This window comes from Peromyscus maniculatus, chromosome 23, assembly GCF_049852395.1.
Source record: "Peromyscus maniculatus bairdii isolate BWxNUB_F1_BW_parent chromosome 23, HU_Pman_BW_mat_3.1, whole genome shotgun sequence".
Taxonomy (NCBI): Eukaryota; Metazoa; Chordata; class Mammalia; order Rodentia; family Cricetidae; genus Peromyscus; species Peromyscus maniculatus.
The window spans coordinates 2,355,505-2,373,982 of NC_134874.1; the positions used below are offsets into that span (position 1 = coordinate 2,355,505).

At 56.4% G+C, this 18,478-nt stretch overlaps 1 protein-coding gene across 4 annotated transcripts; it reads right to left on the reverse strand.

The window, feature by feature from the left end:
- Positions 1-781: 781 nt before the first annotated feature.
- On the reverse strand, positions 782-10,404 carry LOC107402114 (uncharacterized). 4 transcript variants are annotated; one of them, XM_076560075.1, is made up of 8 exons: positions 10,107-10,404; positions 9,813-9,859; positions 9,551-9,674; positions 7,794-7,898; positions 5,262-5,424; positions 2,430-3,374; positions 2,109-2,203; positions 782-1,786 (listed from the first exon to the last, which is right to left on the reverse strand). In XM_076560075.1, exons 1-4 carry the CDS (start codon positions 10,270-10,272, stop codon positions 7,822-7,824), a joined length of 414 nt encoding a protein of 137 aa, XP_076416190.1. In that variant the 5' UTR covers positions 10,273-10,404; the 3' UTR covers positions 782-1,786; positions 2,109-2,203; positions 2,430-3,374; positions 5,262-5,424; positions 7,794-7,821. The 4 variants fall into 4 exon arrangements, 2 of the variants coding, with proteins under 2 accessions (XP_076416190.1, XP_076416189.1); XM_076560074.1 differs by having other exon boundaries at positions 9,805-9,859; XR_006067376.2 differs by lacking the exon at positions 9,813-9,859 and having other exon boundaries at positions 10,107-10,246.
- Positions 10,405-18,478: the final 8,074 nt, after the last annotated feature.

The following is an 18,478-nucleotide window of genomic DNA, read 5'->3' on the forward strand; positions in this document are numbered from 1 at the left end:
ACTCCCAGCCAAGAGCCAGAGTGGACTCCATATTGGCAGCAGGAAACATGACTCCTTCTCTTCCGGAAAACATGGCAAGCTACCACAGAGGCCAATGGCGGCCGCAGCCCCCGGCTTGTCAGGAAGGCAGGCGGGGGTGGCCCAGCCAGGAACGCCCCTGGATCAGTAAGCACCCTACCTAGATGCACGCTCACCCTAACCTCCCTAAATTCCCACGTGGACTAAGAGCCCAGGACAGAGCCAGGCACTGAAGCCCTGTGAAAGCTGCCCGGGGGCCCCCAGAAGAGCAGACAGCCCACACGACAAAGTAGAAATCAAGGCGACTTGGACAGCAGAGGGTGCCCCAGGGCCTGCGCTGGCACTGCACTGGCTGCAGCCACCATGTTCCCAAGTTCCCTGGCACAGCACCTGCAACTCTGTGCCCATTTTACATTCATCTGCTCCTCCCTGCGTGGGCAATTCTGGAGGACAGATGGCCCTAGCTGTTCATGTTTGTGGGACCACCCCGTTAAGGAGACCAAATTGTGTCCCCCAAGAGGCACACACAGGCTGAACTCCCCAGCCGCTATGGGAAGGTATGGAAGAGACAAGACCATCAAGGGTGTACCTACGCCCCGATGAGGTCATAAGCCTGGATGACAAGACTGTGCCCTTGTGGGACAAATCCCTGGAGCCCACTCACTCTGGATGCAGAGAAAGGCCACGCAACATAAAGCTGCTTCTGGCGCCTTGATCTTGCTCTGCTGGTCTCAAGCCCAGGGGAGGTGAAGGGGCGGGGGTGGGGGGGGGGGGGGGGGCGTGAGTCTCTGGTGCTGAGTCCCACAGTCTGAGCTGATAAATACACAACCCTTCCCGCGCCAGGGAAAGGGCTTTCTAGGCTGTACCAAAGAAGGCCACACACTTTAAAACCATCTCCTCCAGGAGGGACTGTGACCAAAAGCGGACAATGGACGGGGCGGGGGGGGGGGGGGGGGGGGGGTCATCCTGGGGCACTTCACCCGGAGCAGGGGTGCAGATATCTGTCAGTCCCAGCCCCTCCACAGATACTCAACACGAATGGGGGTGCTGGCTGAGTAGCCCCGTGTCCCGGGCAAAGGCTCCATCCACAGCCCCTGCGGACTGGGGGCAGCCCACTCTCTAGTGACTGAGGAAGTTGGAGCTGTGAGTCTGCCAATAAGCCTCCCGACTGGGTCTCCTCATCTCGGGACTCCCCCTTTCTCTTCCCAGGGTCCCCTGCTGTGCTGGACTGCACAAAGGCTAGCCAGGCTCCTCCCAGGCCAGGATTGGCTATCCACCACAACCAACCAGGAGCTAAGCCTCACCCAGGAAGCCCCAAACAGAACCATCACTCAAGCAGCACACAGACCGAAAGAAGAAAAACAGACAAAAGACAGACATCGGGCTCCTCCCCAGCTCCTCCTCCTCCTCCATGCCCATGGAGTCCCTGCCCTACCCACAGGTCCTTAGGAAGGGGCTCAGGTGGGGCTCCACCCCACCTCCAGACACTGGAGGAGGATTCCAGTCCACATGGGATCAGGAGGGGCCTCCAATGCCCCAGGACTCTACACTGCAGCCTCTGCCACCCTGCATCTGTCCATCAAAAACAGGGTGGATGCTAAGCAGTGTTATCTTCAAGGTGTGGCTCTTCTCCAGGGGGCTCCATCTCTGGCACTGGCAAGGACAGGATCTTCAGGGAGACAGGTTGTTCCCCAGTTCCATGAGGTCAGAATCCAGGGGATCCCCAGGGCTCCAAAGCAGACCAAGGTCTGGAGACACGCAGAACTATCTGAGGGAGACACAATGAAAGACGGTGAGGCACCCCAGATACCTCAATATGCGACCTGTGCTTCCAACACACACATGCGCCAGAACAGAAAGCTTGGGACACAAATCTTTTACAATAAACTCAGAGAGGAAGGTGGGGTTCACTCAAAGGATCAGCAGAAAGCCAATGGCAAGTGGCCCAGAGTGACTCCCGAAGGCCAGGGGCCGAGAAGCGGCCAAGTGCAGGAGGAGAGAGACCCCAGAGTCCCCAGTGGTCTGAGATGAGACCCTATGCACACCCCACCACAGACGGACACATGCACTCCTCAGGACAGAAAGCTCACCCCCTCGCTGAGCTGTGGTGATGCATTTTCTTACTTGAAGACCTCAGAGGGTAGCACCATGTCTCTGTCATTCACCTCTGGACACCCAGCATCTCCTTAAAGAGGGTCAGGTTCATATGTATGTGAGATGATGACACCCCCAACCCCCGCCCAGAGCCTGTGGGGTTCAGATCATTCCCCTCCTCCCCACTGAGGCCATACACAGCAAGCCTTCTGCTTCTGGCTCCCAGGCTTCCTCAGAGGCAGAAAGGATCTGGTCATGGGATGGGAGAGAGAGGACCACCCACCCTCCTAAAAGGAAGCGGTGCCTCTCACTCTTACCTGACATCATCGCAGGCCTAGCTCCTAGCTCCTCCCACACACAGACATCACAGGATGACTCTGGAAGACAGAAGAGCCAACCCCGGCACAGGAGAGGACCACACCCAAGCCCTGCTTTGGCCCAAGAGCCACCCTGCCTCCTCCTCCTTCCCTGCTACCCAGAGCATCCTTCACAAACATGGGCACATGGTGGTTTCCTTGGTGACCCAGGAAAACTCAGAGCAAGCTGGGCAGCTTAGGGACAGCCGAGAGGGAAGTCCTGACAGAGTAGGGGTCTGGAGCTCTGACCTCAGTACTGCTGAGGTCACTGGAAGCCTATGCCTCTGTCTGGACCCAGGGACACATCCTGCCCTGTCACACAAGGGCCACTCAAGGCAGTGGCTTGGAAAAGAAAGCAGCTCTTCTGTTCACCTCAGTCCCCATCCTTTCGTGACTCCCACAGCAGAGAACATGTCTGGAGCCAGAGGGCGGGAGGTACAGGGCTCGGCCAGGCCACTGTAAGTCACCAGGATGGAGGAGATGCCCCGAATCTCAACCCAGCACTCAGATTTGCTCTTTCCTGTCAATTATACTACATCTGTCCCCCAGAGCCTGAGTCAGGGAAGGGGAAGCACCTCGTAGCACGCTCTTAGAGCCGGCTGTCACAGGAGCCTGGAGCTGAGTGGAGACAGTGTGTCCTGTGGGAAACCCTGCAGAAGGTCTCCGTGTGTCTGCAAGACCAAGGAGTCTGTCCAAGTTTACAAATGCCACCCTCAAGAGCCAGACATCCACCCTCCCTCTTGGGGGTTCCAGAGCCAACCCCCCTTCACAGGTGCACCAGCAGAAAGCAGGCTGGTGCAGAGGGGGCTGGTGAAGGGATACTTATCTGCAAGGCTGCTTCGCAGGGTGGCTGTGGCCCTTCCCAATCCCCTACTCTCTTCTGCGACCTGGGAACCAGCAGGAACTCTGCAAATAAACCCACAGCGACCCTGTCACAGGGTGCAGACCCAGAATCCCGGTCATTGTGGGGACAGTGGAGTTTTCCAGGGAACCCCAGCTCCTGGGTCAGTCAGGGTGACTGGGTCTGATAGCAGAGAAAGGAAGCCATAGGTTTGGAAGCCAGAGAAAAAACAGGATGAGGCTATGGCTCTCCAATCCCACATTCACAATGTGTGACTCTGAGCTCTTATTCAGGGAGCTTAGCCAGGATTATTACCAATCAGTGACTTACATTCAGAAATACAGAGCATGGCCCCTTAGCCTTGAGAATAAATGCAGAAACACATAGTGGCACCCACTGGGCAGTAAAAAGGAGTTAGATATTGATATACCCAGGACAAACCACGCAGGCCCTGCTAAGAAAAGACAGGTCCAAGCTGTATGTGGTAGCACCCTCCTGGAATCCCAGCATTTGAGAGGCTGAGACAGGAGGGTCATGAGTTCAAAGCCAGCCTGGGCTGAATAATGAGTCTCTCTCTCTCTCTCTCTCTCTCTCTCTATCTCTCTCTCTCTCTCTCTCTCTCTCTCTCTCTCTCTCTCTCTCTCTCTTTCTCTCTCTCTCTCTTTCTCTCGCTCAATAATTTAAAATAAAAACTAAGAAGATGGATAGTGGAGGTAGCCAAATTTATACAAAATGCCCATAGAAGGGAAATGGGGATGACAGAACGTAGGTTATTGCTCGCCATGGCCCAGTATGGAATGGGAATGGATTCCCAGGTTTCGGGGATCTGACTAGGCCAATGGACGTGTGATGATGTCACTAATCACAGCTGCAGGACTTGGTAACTGGGATCAAGATCTCTGGGCTGGCTGGGTGGTGGTGGTGCACACCTTTAATCTCAATACTTGGGAGGCAGAGGCAGGTGGATCTCTGTGAGTTTGAGGCCAACTGGTCTATAGAATGAATTCCAGGACGGCCAGAGCTACAGAGAAACCCTGTCTCAAAAAAAAAAAATCTCTGGGGTGCATCCCTGAAACAGAAAGTGCTGCACTATGATAAAACTGGACAAAAGAGGAAGGGGGGGTGGTACTTTGGGGGGGGGGGGTACTTAGCAGCACAAAGCCTGATGTGCAAGGGGGTCACAGTCACCGGCCCTCTGAAGGTTGAGCCTAGGAGCAGACGCGTGGGCAAGGGACACACAGGGGTTTCTTTTGCTTTTTATTTCTTTTGGTTTTTTATTTTTAGCTTCCTAAAATTTTTGTGTTTGAGTGTTTTGCCCGAATGCATGTCTGTGCACCACATGTGTGCAGTATCTGAGAAGGTTGGAAGAGGGGGGTCAGATGCCCTAAAACTGGAGTTACACACAGCTGTGAGCCACTATTTGGGTGCTGCAAACCAAATCTGGGCACTCAGCCAGAGTGGCTAGTGCTCTGAACCCCTAAGCCATCTCTCCAGCCCCCATTTTTGATTTCTCAGACTCTCAAATAGCCCAGGCTGGCTCCAAACTCACTGTGCAGCCAGAGTTAACTCTGAACTTCTGATCTTCCTATGTCCACTTCCCAAGTGCTGCGATTATAGGCCTGTCCTACCACATCTGGTTCATGCTGTGCCAGGGCTCAAATCCAGGGCTTCATGAATGGTAGCTAAGCACTCTGCCTGCCCCAAACCCATTATTTTGTACACCAATTAAAAAAAAAAAAAAAACAAGCTAATTGCACCTCTATGGCATTATTTTCTACAAAAGATATTCATGCATTACAGAAGAATTGGAGCTGAGAAGTTCATGTCAAAGGCTGTGTGGACTGTGGACCTGGCTCGTGGCTCTGCCCCTCACACACCAAAAGCCAAGATGAGGAGCCCCCATGGAAGGTTTAACAAAGGACTAGTACCCAGAAGACATAGGTCTCTCCTACCTTGAGGTTCAGAAGGCTCAGTCCCCGTGAGCGTCAAGACAGAGCCAAGTGGATGAAGCTGTTGGCCTCTGCCACCCGCATCCACGCAGATGAAAACTTGCTTCGTCCCCAGGTGCCACCGAGACCCGGCAGCCATGTGCATGTGAACAGACAGGCCTCACAGCTATCATACACAGAGACGACAGACAGACAGACAGACAGACAGGAATGAAGAGTGGGTATACGCTGGACACACTGGAGAGCCATACCAGCGCTGGCCACACCACCACAACCCTCAGAGAGAGGGGAAGAGCATGGACGGTACACCAAAACTTCCATGCAAGAACCACAGAACCCAGAGCAAATCCATCATTACTTGGTGCTTTGGATTTGTGTCTCTCCTCTCTCTCTCTCTCTCTCTCTCTCTCTCTCTCTCTCTCTCTCTCTCTCTCTCTCTCTCTCTCTGTGTGTGTGTCTGTCTGTCTGTCTGTCTGTCTGTCTGTCTGCCTGCCTGTCTCATGTAGCCCAGGCTGGCCTGGAACCCACTCTCCCCTCCAACTTGCGGTCTTCCTTTCTCAGTCTCCCTGTCCACAGAATGAGGGTGAGAGCAATGTCACTACGGCTATCACGGGAGGCGATAGGACTGGCCACCAGTCCTCCCACCACCACCTTCTTGGTGGTGTGGCTGGCACTGGACCACGACGACACCGCACACTCATGCCGCCCAAGCAATGCACACGGTTCCTGTAACAGTGAAGAGCTGCCAGGGCTGCAGGCCCAGGGCTGCAGCCGAGGTCCCAGTGCTGTTCTCTCCCCTGCTCTTCCCGCTGCTCGCATTTCAGAGGCAGACCAGCTGCTGACCCAAACTGCTGTGGAGGCTCTGGTGCCCTGAGCTCCTGCAGACCCTGGGAATGTAAGACTGCGTGGAGCCTTCCAGGGATCTGCAGGGGGTGACTTGAGCAGAGGACAGAGCTCAAAAGGGAGTGCCTGGAGCCAGAGGAGTCGGGGGGGGGGGGGGGGGGGGGGCAGGAGGGAGCTGAGCTAAGACAAAACTGACAGGACCTGGATTGTGATCCCCGTTCTACCTGAGGAGACTGGAGTGCCTGGCTCCCACCTCAGGAGGTAGCGCGACCTCCTGGGCTCTGAACACAGACGGGGTGAATGAGAGAGACCCACAGACATCCGCATGTCTAATGTCCCCCTTTTCAGGGACATCAGTCACACACATGCTAGATCCAGGTTTGAAATTTGGCTCCAAACTAAATCGCTGTGCGACCTTTAACGGGTCACTTTAACTCTCTGAGCCTCTTTTTTCTCTCACACACACACCCAATATCTAAGTGCAAGATCATTATTTGGGCGGCGGGGGGTGGGGGTGGGGGTGGGGGATCCTATGTAGCCCAGGCTGGCCTGACTTTGCTATGTATCCAAAGATAACTGTGAACTCCTCATCCTCCTGCCTCCACCCTCCCCCAAGTGCTGAGGTCGCAAACACATGCCACATCCCAGCGCTTAGCAGCTTATCTTCAGATGTCCACAGAGTGGCCGGTGCCGGTGCCGGGGTAGCTAGGGTTCCTTTTCATTTGTCTCCTACTCAGAGGGACACAATAGCCAAGACCCTCCTCCCCTCTGGCTCCTCCAGAGGGGCCACCTGGCCCCCAGAGGGAGAGGGGACACCTGCCTCATCTGAGCTCTGAGCTCATCAACGCAGAAAGGGATGAGAGACAGATGTCACCCTCAGCCTGCCGGTGCCTCCAAACATCTTGACTATTGTTTCTCAGATTGACATGTGAGCCAGGCCTCAAAAGCGGGGGGGGGGGGGGGGGGGGGGAGGGGTCCCCCCTGGGAACAGAGGGCTGAGCCTCAAGCTATTCACTGGCCCACTGAACCTGCACAAAAGGCCCAGTGCCCTGAAGCGTACTGTGCAACAGCAGAAGGTCACCCTGAAGGGCGGCACGGCCCCATACAGGTGCCGCAGGAGTGAGCTGGGCCAGGCCAGCAGGTGCGTAACGGAGTCTGTCCTCAGTCTGGGCGCCTGACACTGGTTCACAGCCAACAGCCCCCCACACCCAAGAATAGGACCCCACACGACAGCTGAAGAGATCGAGCTGGGAAACTCCTTCCTGACTCGGACATGGGTGGGGAGGATTCACACACAGACCTCGCTCTCAGCCCTTTCTCTCCCTCCTTGATGACTACGATGAGTAAACTTGGGGGTGGTGTGAACTGGGCTGGGGAAAGCCATGTACTACAAGAAGAACGGACCCGGGGAGGCTTAGAAGAAAGGAGAGCGTCTGTGAGCCAGGCAGGCTTCTCCAGAAACCCCGACTCCACAACAATTCCCGTCACTTCGTGAGGCGAGTTTCAGTGAAAATGAAATTTTCTCTTGTGGTCTGTCTTTTCCGACACTTAACAATTACTGTTAGTTTTCTTAAATCTAGGAAGGTAGATTTCAAGAAAAAAAAAATGTGCCCAAATTATAAATTAAAAAATAATAAATTGAGGCAGGGTGTCGTGATGTAACCCAGGTTAGCTTAAATGTATGTTCCTTACCCAGGCATGGAGGTGCAGGCCCAGGCCTTTAATCCCAGCTCTTGGGAGGCAGAAGCAGATGGACCTCTGTGAGCTCCAGGCCATCCTGGTCAGCAGAGTGGGACCCTGTCTCAGGAAAAAAAGAAGAAAAAAGTGATCCTCCTGCCTCAGCCTCCCAAGTGTTGAGATGGCAGGGGTGAGCTGCCAGCCGGACTTTTACATGGCCTTTCCCTCCCTCCCTCCCTCCCTCCCTCCCTCCCTCCCTCCCTCCCTCCCTCCCTCCCTCCTCTCTTCCTTTTTTTTTTTTTTTTTTTTGTTTTGTTTTGTTTTGTTTTGTTTTGTTTTGTTTTTGAGACAGGGTTTCTCTGTGTAGCTTTGCGCCTTTCCTGGAACTCACTTGGTAGCCCAGGCTGGCCTTGAACTCAGAGAGATCCGCCTGGCTCTGCCTCCCGAGTGCTGGGATTAAAGGCGTGCGCCACCACCGCCAAGCTCCTTCTTTTTTTTTTTCTCTTTCATCCCATCCTCTCTGTCTGTCTTTCTCTCTCCCCCCTCCCTCCACCCCCTTCCTTTTTCTTTCTTACACAGGATCTTACTAACCCTGACTGGCTCAAACTCGCTTTGTAGCCTAGGCTGTTCTCCAACTTGGCATCCTCCTGCCTCAGGCCACCAAGCTCTGAGACTGCAAGGACCATGCCTGGCTAACACGCATTTTTTTATGCAAGGTAAAAAGATGTTGCCTTCACCCTGCTGGGAAGGATTCTGGGTACTTTTTTGGGGGCCCTGAAGATGTCAGGTGTGCCCCCCTCCCCCTCCGAGCGCGAGCGCGCCCTTATTGGGGGGGGGGCTCATTTTCTGCAAGGTCAGCATAGGGCGGACTTCAGAGCCATGCTCAACTGCAATGGACATAAAAGGACACGATGTGTAGGGCGGGCAGGAGATAAGGTTGCTAACAGAATTCTTTCGATGGGAAATCAACCAAACTCGGGGTGGGGTGAGTTCAGTGTCTTCCCAAAGCAGGGAGCAGATGGAGCGGCCCCAGGAACCTGTTTGCCGCGACTGCTACTGGATTGGGGAGGTCCCAGGGGATCCCCCTCTGGGAGCAGGAGACATTCTGAGCACCTCCAGATGTGCAGCCCCGCCCCAGATGTGCTGACGCAGCGTGGGGCCACGTGGCGGGACACCGGTTCACTTGCGGGGAGCCCCCGGAGTGTGGGCCCCTGTCTGCGGAGTGGGGTTACTCATCCCTGCCCGAGGCTCTCCTGGGAAGAGCGCTCTGGGGAGACAGCGAGGTTGCGCCCAGCTCAGCGCAGAGAGAAAAACAAACCTGCTTCCAGCAAGTTCTCGCTCTGCGCTCGCTCCCCGCGCCCCTCCCTCCAGCAGGTGGGGGCGTTTTCCTGGCGCGACTCCGCTCCGCAGTGGGGTGTGCGCGCCAGCAATCCCAGGCGGCTGGCGGTCTGCGCTGGGAGCCTGGGATGAGAGTGGGGAGGCCGGGCTCCCCGGAATCCCTCTGTCCAAGAAATAATCTCCCTCGTGCCGGGGATGAGGGAGGTCTGGACCTTTCCCTCTCAAATCCCCAGCCTCTGCAGAGAACGTCTCAGAGCCTGGGAGGGTTGGGGAACCAAGCTCTTGGGGTTGCTCCAGACCGTTTTGGAGATACCACATGAGCTTCAGAGTCCGTCGTGTCTGGACTCAAAAATCACTGGCTGTGTGATCTTGGACAGGCTGCTGCCCCTCTCTGTCTGGACTTCCTTTTCCTCATCTCTAAAATGGGTTCTTACCACCTGGCGGGGCTGTGGTGCCAAAGCGGTGCCTCCCCGAGGATGTGTAGTCACCATCGAGAGCGATGTCGCAATGTGGGTGCGGAGATGCATTCGGTTTGAAGCTGCACTGGACGCCCCAGGTCTGGGATGAGTCCCAGGAGTGGAGGAAGGGTAAGGGCTGGGCGTGAGGGAAGGAGAGCCAGGGACACCATCCGCTAACCCACCCTCCATGGTGAGACCTCCTGGGCGCAGTCCTCAGCCTGGGCAGTTACCTGCTAACCTGTGGGTTGGTGTGTACTGGGTCCCCACGCCCATGTGCACCTAGCTCTGGGGGAAGGGAAGGGTCTTTGTTCCCCCTCAGACCATAACTGCGAGACCCCCCCCTCCCCGAGCACCCTCCGCGTCTCCATCCCCACGACCCATCCACTGAAGCCTCACATCGGGCCATTGCGGGTTGGGGGTCGCGTCACCCACCCAGCGCGGGCCACCACTGCCCTGGGACTGTGAGACCCCCGTCGCCCTCCTAGGAATCAGGTGCGCCCGGCGGGGAGTGAGAATGGCGACCCCGGCTTACCTCGGCTCCTCGCTCCTGCGGCTGGAGTGCAGAGGGCTCTTTGTGCCCGGCTCTCAACAGAACTGGGGGAGCCCCTGCAAGCGCCTCCCCTCGTAAACTCCTCCCCGCACTGGTCCGCAGCCTCCCTCCCTACGGCCCCCCAGCGCAGCCGGCGTCGTCTTCGCATTTACTGCAGCGCCCATGAAATTTTAATGCAGGAGCGAGCGGCTGGCGGGCAGAGAGAGAGGTGCCGCACCCGGCCTCGGGGATGGGGGTGGGGGCGCCCCCGACAAACACCCAGCTTGCGGTCCGTGGCTTGGGGCAGCGAGACGTGGGGTGTGCATCTCTCCCCCACCCCTGCTCCCACCTCCCCACCTCCGCTTCACAAAGGGGCTACTGCGCGCCTCAGCCTCAGCAGCCCTGCCTGCAGCGTTGCCATAGCAACGCTGGCCAGTGGAGAGGCGCACACCACCGTCGGTCAGAGGCGCAGCCACGGACCTGGTGCTGAAGCAAGAGAAGCCCAGCCTTGGATCCCAGAAGGGGACCTTAGCCCCGCGGGGCTGGGGCGTGGCTCCCCGGGGAACTACCAAGCAGACCCATGGTAAGGGCGGCGGCAAGATTCGAACCCGAATCTGTGGCAGACGTCTATAGTTTTGGCATCTGCTTGGCCTGCACTCCTTGGCACAGATTATGATCTCCACAGGGGTCCTAAAGGTCGCCAGGAGCTTTTTGGTTGCGTGATGCTCCCCCGGCCAGCGCCATCCACACCCTTGAGACCATGATGTAACTGTCACCTCCTAGGCCCCACTGTAGTGCCACTGAACCGAAACTTACGAAATGGGACCACTAGGCAATTCTAAGGCCCCTTCCAAATGAGCAACTGTCGTGCTAGAACATTCCAGCGACTTCTAGAACCGGCACTGGTCCTCGGCTTCAATTCCAGCTCTGACCATGCCCTTGACCAGATGTGACCAGATGTGCATGAGTGTCTCCTCAAACTGGGTCTCTATCCCTTTCCAGTCTGGGGAGGCGCTAAACAGGGGAGGGGCACCCAGCGCAAGATGGCACTGGGGGGTGGGGGAGGGGCAAGCCATTCTCCTGATTAAGCTAGCTCACCTTTCGTTTTCTTTTTAAATCTTTTAAAACTTCCTTTAGTAGGGTTGGGTAGGCACAGCTCACACAGTGTGCCTGTGGGGCTCCGAGGACAACAGAGTGTGATCTCTTCTCCCACCTGGTAGATCCGGGGAATGGAATCCAGCTGGGGTCAGGCTTAGCAGCCAGTGGCCCTCGGAGCTGTCTCCCTGGCCAGCCCTCATCTTTCATTTTTTTACATTGGGTATCTATTGAGCGTCACTGCTCACATCCAGAGGTGAGGGTAGCTGCACACGTGAGGGACCCACGAGAGATTCGAACTTGCGATTCCAGGTCATCCTCATGCACATCTCTCCCTGAGAGCCCCCAGCCTGCCCTTCAGCAGACCCGAAAGCTCACCTCCGATGTGCCAGAGCTGGAGATCAACACAGGATAACCGATGGCACCAGCGTGGCCTTGGACACCCCCCTGCCGGGGACGAAGCGCTCACATGGGCCAATTAGCAAATCAAATGTGCTTGGTCATGATTCCTAGAGCAGAGCACCTGACCTTGGCTTCCCCTCCTGACCTGCCATGGTATAAGCCGAAAGGTTGGCAGTGAACAGGGAGGGTGCACACAGGCGGCCTCTTTCTTCTCTGAGGCTCCCAAGCAAGCCCTGTCGGCCTTGTTGCTGTAGTCGGTGACCTGACAGACCAACCTAAGGAAGGAGGGTTTGTTTCGGCTCCTGGTCTGAGGGTGCAGTCCAGCACGGTGTCTCGAGAAGGCGCGGCTGCAGGAGTGTGAGGCGACTGGTCACACTTCATCTGCCGCCGTCAGGAAGCAAAGAGGGGTGAAGACCATCGCCCAACTCTCTTTCTCCTTCTTATTCAGTCCCCAGAATCCGGCCCATGAGATGCAGCAGCCTACACCCAGGGTGGGTCTTCCCTCCCGGGTCAAACCTCTCTGGAAGCATCCTCACAGGCACTCACAGGGCGCGCGCATGTGTGTGTGTGTGTGTGTGTGTGTGTGTGTGTGTGTGTGTGTGTCTCCCAGGTGACTCCAAATCCAGACAGGCTGACCATGTGTTCTTGAGTCCTCTCCCAGCCCAGTCTCCAATACCCATCTGGGGAAGACTCGAGGCACCTGCCTACTGCTGCCTTACTTCTCCTGCCCCCACCCATCTTAGTTCTTTCAAAAATCAGCGGTGTGTCTGTGGTCCTGCTTGCCAGCGTCTTCACAAGCGGGCGGGGTGGAGGGCAACAGTGCACACCGTTAGGGGATGCTGTGGGCTCTGGGTGAAAGAGATTGTGGTTAGCACGAATAGACTCTAGGTGAGAGGTAAACCGAGAGGTGTAAGGAGGGGAGAGACCCCATGTCCAGCAGACCCCCAAGCCAGCCTGGGCTGGCCGGATGTCCTCTGCCCACGGTCCTCCATCATGGTGTCCTTCTTCATCTAGTCCTCCTGCGGATGCACTTGAACCTTTGACCTCCCTTTGTTCATCTGCTGAAAACCAAACGGAGTGCGGCACACTCTACTCCCCGCCCTCCAGCCAGCATGGCTCTGTGGAATTCCCGGACAGCCTGGCAGCGAGAGGTGGGATCCAGCCCACCTCCCCACTTTGGTAGCTCTGACCCCGCGGCTCATTGCCTAAGTAGAGACGGTGAGTGAACACAACCAACATCACCGGTGAGTGAACACAACCAACATCACCACTGCTCGCCAAAGATCCTGACTTACAGGAGAGGTTTACAGATGCAGCTACCTTGAGCCGTAAGGGTCCCTGAGCAGACCCACTCCCCAAGACACTAGCCCATACCCCCTGGCCTACCTTTCATTAAAGTGACCCCAGCCAACCCTTGTTGGGGGCTGGTTGTCGGGACAACAGGAGGAGAGGCACCATCAGACTTCAAAAGATGCCCTTGAGAATAAAACAGGCACCCACCCTAATCTGGACCTGGTGCCCAACCCTTCACATGAGACACTATGGCTTCAAGGAAGCAACCCATGATTCCAGGGGACTCTGACCATGGTGATGTGTCTAAGAAAGAAGAAACAGAAGAGTGTATTCTTTCTTCAACCCTAAAGGGATGGCCAGAGGACTGCGCCTGTCAGGTCCCTGCGGCTAATTCCAGGTCCCACTGTCCCCTTCAGAAGCAGTGAACTCCAGTTTACGTCCACACCCTTGTAGGGCACCATTCTGAGTGCTTTGCCCTCATTCCTTCCTCCAACCCTCAGAGAAACTGCTGGCATCATCTCTGCTAGACACACAAAGTCTGGAAGACTCCGAGAGAGCAAACGGCTTACCTGGGGCGAGCCAGCCAGGAAGTGAGTGGCAAGGCCGTGAGGGGAACAAAGCTCTCTGGGAGCATCTGCACCCATGCTCGGCCCGTTGTCCCCGGGGAAGCAAAGAGCCACACACAGCTGAGCATGGATGCATGGTTGTGCTGCAGTCCTTCCCAGGCGCAGGCACAGCCCTGAAGTTAACCTCTGCCTCCCTTCAGAGGGAACATGGGCTCAGGGTTGTCCCCAGAGCAGCAGGCGGTCTCCACGATGCTCACTGCTTCATGTCCTCTCTGGGGTGGGTACATCTTGGCTCACACCTCCACGTGAAAAGTCACTCGCTGTCACGTTGGGACACACGGTTCTCACCAGGAGGGAAGAGAATCCTCACACTTGTGCAGCATTGAGCACTCCTACCCACGGGGGCATCCCTCCCTCCAACCCTGATCCTAGCTGCTTACACAGAGGGTCACGCCTCGGATTGGGTCATGTAACCGGATGTGAATTCACACAAGGAACTGGCATCAGGAAGAGGTTTCCGAAGTGCAAAGGTTAAAAACGGATCCGAAACCAAACACATAAGACTCCGAGATGCTTCTGGCAGCGCCCCGCGTTGTGTCTCACCAGCTTGGCGCTAAACACACGACGCACACACCACACACACACACACACACACACACACACACACACACACACACACACCTAATTTAAAGTAAATAAATAAATGAAATCTTTAAAAAATATTTTTTTCATTTGTGTGTGTGTGATACGTATACGGGTGTTTTGCATACATGTAGCTCACCGTGAGGGTGCATATCTATGGAGGGGTCCACGTGTGTGACTGTGCGTTCGTATGTGTGTAGAGGCCCCAAGGTTGATTGGGAACCATCCTCAATTGCTTTTCCTACTTATTCATTGAGACAAGGATTCTCAATCGAACTCAGAGTTCACCAATATGGCTAGACGGCTTGCCCCGGGCATCCCTTCTGTGGCTGGAATTATAAGCCAGGAGCAATGTCCACCACCCAGCATTTTTTTGGGTTCCAGGGATCCAAACTTCAGTTCTCACCTGTGCACAGTGAGCTCTATAACCACTGGGCTATCTCCTCAGCCTGGACATTAATTTATCTGTGATGTGTCTTTGGTGATTGCTTCCTTTGTATACCTATTTCCCATCTTTCCACGCAGGATCGGGTGAACATTTCTCAGGTGAAAGGGTCACGAATGGGAGAAGCTTGAGAAGCCCTGAGGTGGACCACAGTGCTGCTGGTGGAAACATCCAGATCCAAGCTGCCTGCGCTGGCTCTGCCTCGGTGACCTGCTCGACACATCACATGGGTACCATTGTGTCACACGTGGAGGCAGGAGAGACATCAGAGACTTAGTTTGCTCTCTCTCTCTCTCTCTCTCTCTCTCTCTCTCTCTCTCTCTCACACACACACACACACACACACACACACACACACACACACACACACGTTCTCAAACATAATTCAATTTTCTCCCTATCATTACCCCGCGGCTGGCTTAGGTCTCTCCCTCCCCAGCTCGGGAGACCCTACATCCCCATTCCCAGGCAGTTATTGTAAAAGGCCTTAGACACAAATGCACTCCTGCACAGTAGCACAAGCGCTGAGCCTTGTGTGTGTGTGTGTGTGTGTCCCCGTGTGTGTCCCTGTGTGTCCATGTCTTCCCTGCACCATGCTCGTGGTCACTCATCAGGCCTCATCAGCAGGATTTGAGCTCACAGAATAAACAAAGTCCAGGGCATCCAGGACCCACCCCACAGCAGGGCTCAGGGGCCAGGACACTGCCCCCATGAACATCTCTGGAGCCTCCCGCCGCCCCCAGACTCCCGGTTGGGCCATCTCTGCCCCTTCGCTCTTGTGTGCTGAGGGCTGCACTCAGCCCCCCCCCCCCATCCCTCTGTCCCCTTGTCCCCTTGCCCCCGCCCCGTCCCTTTGTGTCTGGACCACGGAGAAGGGCAGGGCACGCTCGCCTCCTCCATCCCGCCTCATTATCCGTCTGCAAACAGTCCTGCAGACGCCCTGCACCTGCTCCTGGGCTCCCAGGCGCCCAGCAGGTGCCACCCAGCCAATGGCAGAGCTGCTGCGGAGAGAAAGGCACCGGCCAGGCCTCCAGCTGCTCCCTCTGCCTCCCAGAAGCAGGGACAAAGTCTTTCGGCTTTTCACCACCCATGCGACAGATGCTGCGGGGCCAGAGAGGGGGCAGAGGGAACTGGGGTTGGGGGAGGTGAGCCCTGTGGAAGACCTCACAGATACCATGCTCACGGCACACCTTCCCCGCCCCCACCCGGGCCCTTCCCTGGATCCTCTCCAGCATCCCACTGTGTCACCCCCACCCCCCACCCCCACACTGAATCACTAAACATGTTGCCTGCTCCTGCTACCCCTGCCAAGCGCCCCAACTTGTCCCCTTTGCCGCTTCCAGGAGCCTCTGAAAATGCAGGCTGACCTCATCGCTCTTCTGCCACAGCCCCTCTGGCCTCACCAGGAGCAGCAAGCTTCATACTGCCCTCCAAAGTCCTGCCCGGCCTTGGCTGGCTGCCTGCTGGCTCCGTGATCCCCTACCTAGCTCCGGCATTGCCAGCTGGGCGTGTCCAGCCCAGCCTGGTGTTCTCTGGAGGTCCTGCTCATTCCCAGATAAAGCCAGTGTTCGGAGGTTCATGACCCCTGGATAGATACAGCCTCTACTCTGGGACTGATTTGAACATGAGATTATAAGTCCTTTTGCTTATGAGTCCATGCATAGAGATGCCCATACAACACATATTCATTCACACATATATGCACACACATCAACATACATTCTCACACATGCACACGCATACATGAATAGGCACACACATGTATATCCACATACACACACACATTGGCACACACACACACTAGCCTGTGAGACTCCTCAGGGAAGACATCTGGCCTGTCCCTCTCTCACTTCACAGCCTGACAAAAGGTCTGCCCTGGTGGAGGCCCTCTGTGTCCTCGTGTGGACAGAACAGCCGAACAGGCGGTGGTCTGGAAAGCCTTTTGGACACATTATACAGCTGTGTAAGCCAACCTGTAAGAGAAGAGTGTGGGCCCGGGCCTGCTCCCACGTGGCCTGAGACAGAGCAGTCCAGGTCTCCAGCACCCCCAGGCTCCGACTGTCTCCGAAAGGCGACCCCTCTCCTATAGAAGGCAACCCAGCCCTCAAGCACCCTGCTCAAGGGTGACAGAATTGCAGACCCTCTCAGGGCACACCTGGCCTATCTGGGTTGATGACAGTGTCTTCCTCCTCTTAGATTGCATGTGCCCGCCCTACACTTGCACACAGGCAGGGCCACTGCGCTCATAGCACCAATACCACAGATGGCCAAGGGAGGGACCCGCACACTCGGGGCCTGCTGAGTTCGATCCCGGGACTGGTACTACAGCTGCTAGAGACACAGCCAGCTGGTGTGGTGGCAGGGATCGGCACCAGGCCCACTTTACAGACCAGGAAACACTGAACAACAGGTCTGAGGCGAGATACAGCCCTGGCAGTCCCCATCCAAGTCCAGTCCAGACCCCACTCCCACCGTCAGCCCAGCAGCCCTAGGGAGGTCCTCTCAGCTCGGCTGCACGCACCCTCCTGCTATCCCACCACAGCCGCTCTGCACACAGTGCATTCTGTGTTTATGAGATGCCCCTGGCTCTCTCTGGACCAGCCAAGCCCGGCCTGTATGCTTGGAGGAGGGAGGCAGGGCTCTGCAGCCAGCGTGCCCCAGGAGGAGGGGGCTGGGCTGGGTCGAGGTTCTAGTCTGGTTTCTGCTGGGCCTGTGAAGCAGAGTGAGGGTGGGAACATCTGGGTGCTTCTAGTAACCTTTGTTCTCTGGCTTGTCCGAGGCATTTGCAGAGAGCCCAGGAGGGGGCTGGGTGAGCAGAAGAGGGACTGAGATGCTCAGTTGTTCAGGCACAGGAGAGGAAAGCCAGTTGTGTAGCGGGTGTGGGTGTGCGGGGTGTGTGTGTGCATGGTGTGTGTGTGTGTGTGTGTGTGTGTGTGTGTGTGTGTGTGTGTGGTGTGTGTGGGTGTGTGTGTGTGCACGGTGTGTATGTGTGCAGGGTGTGAGTGTGAAGGGTGTTGGTGTGCAGGGTGTGTGTGTGCGGGGTGTGTGTGTGTACGGTGTGTGTGTGTGTGTGCAAGGTGTGAGTGTGAAGGGTGTTGGTGTGCAGGGTGTTGGTGTGCAGGGGGTGGGTGTGCAGGGGGTGGGTGTGCAGGGGGTGGGTGTGCAGGGTGTAGGTATGCTCTTTCCTAACCAATGTTGGGCCTTGTCCCACTCTCCCCACAAAGAGGAGAGTTAAGATGGCCTTTAAGATGCTAACAGGCCTGGGCATGGACCAGGGGGGAAGTTCTAATCTAACACACACAGATGTCTGGATTTGATCCCCAGCATCACACACACACACACACACACACACACACACACACACACACATACACACACACACAGAGGGGGTCAGCTTTAGCATAACCAGACAACTGAATACAAAATAGGGGCTGTGGAGACTCAGTTGGGAAGGTGCCTGCCGCACAGCAGCAGGACTGTGTCCGATCTCCCAGTACCCTGGCACCGTGACAGTCGCTGTAATCCCAGCCCTGGGGAAACAGAGACAAATTGATCCTCGGGGCTCACCAGTCACCCAGCCTCATCCAATCAGAGAGCTCCAGGCCAGTGAGAGAGAGAGGCCCTGCCTCAGAGGAGGTTTCCCTGAGGATGACACTATGGACGTGCCCCGCCTACCCAGTGCAGCACACACACACCCTGCACACCCACACCCTGCACACCCACACCCTGCACACCCGCACCCTGCACACCCGCACCCTGCACACACACACACCCTGCACACCCTCACCCTGCACACCCGTACCCTGCACGCCCACCTCCTGCACACTCACACCCTGCACACCCACACCCTGCACACCCACACCCTGCACACCCGCACCCTGCACACTCATACCCTTGCACACACACACCCTGCACACACACACACCCTGCAC

What these genes read in the sequence shown, in the direction of transcription:
- LOC107402114 (XM_076560074.1), bottom strand. Translation starts at nt 10,272, where the DNA reads ATGCGAAGACGACGCCGGCTGCGCTGGGGGGCCGTAGGGAGGGAGGCT. An exon ending in CGCAGGAGCGAGGAGCCGAG is followed by an intron (nt 9,860 to 10,106) that starts GTAAGCCGGGGT and finishes CCCTTCCCCCAG; the next exon opens with AGCTAGGTGCACATGGGCGT. An exon ending in ACCAACCCACAGGTTAGCAG is followed by an intron (nt 9,675 to 9,804) that starts GTAACTGCCCAG and finishes GACTCATCCCAG; the next exon opens with ACCTGGGGCGTCCAGTGCAG.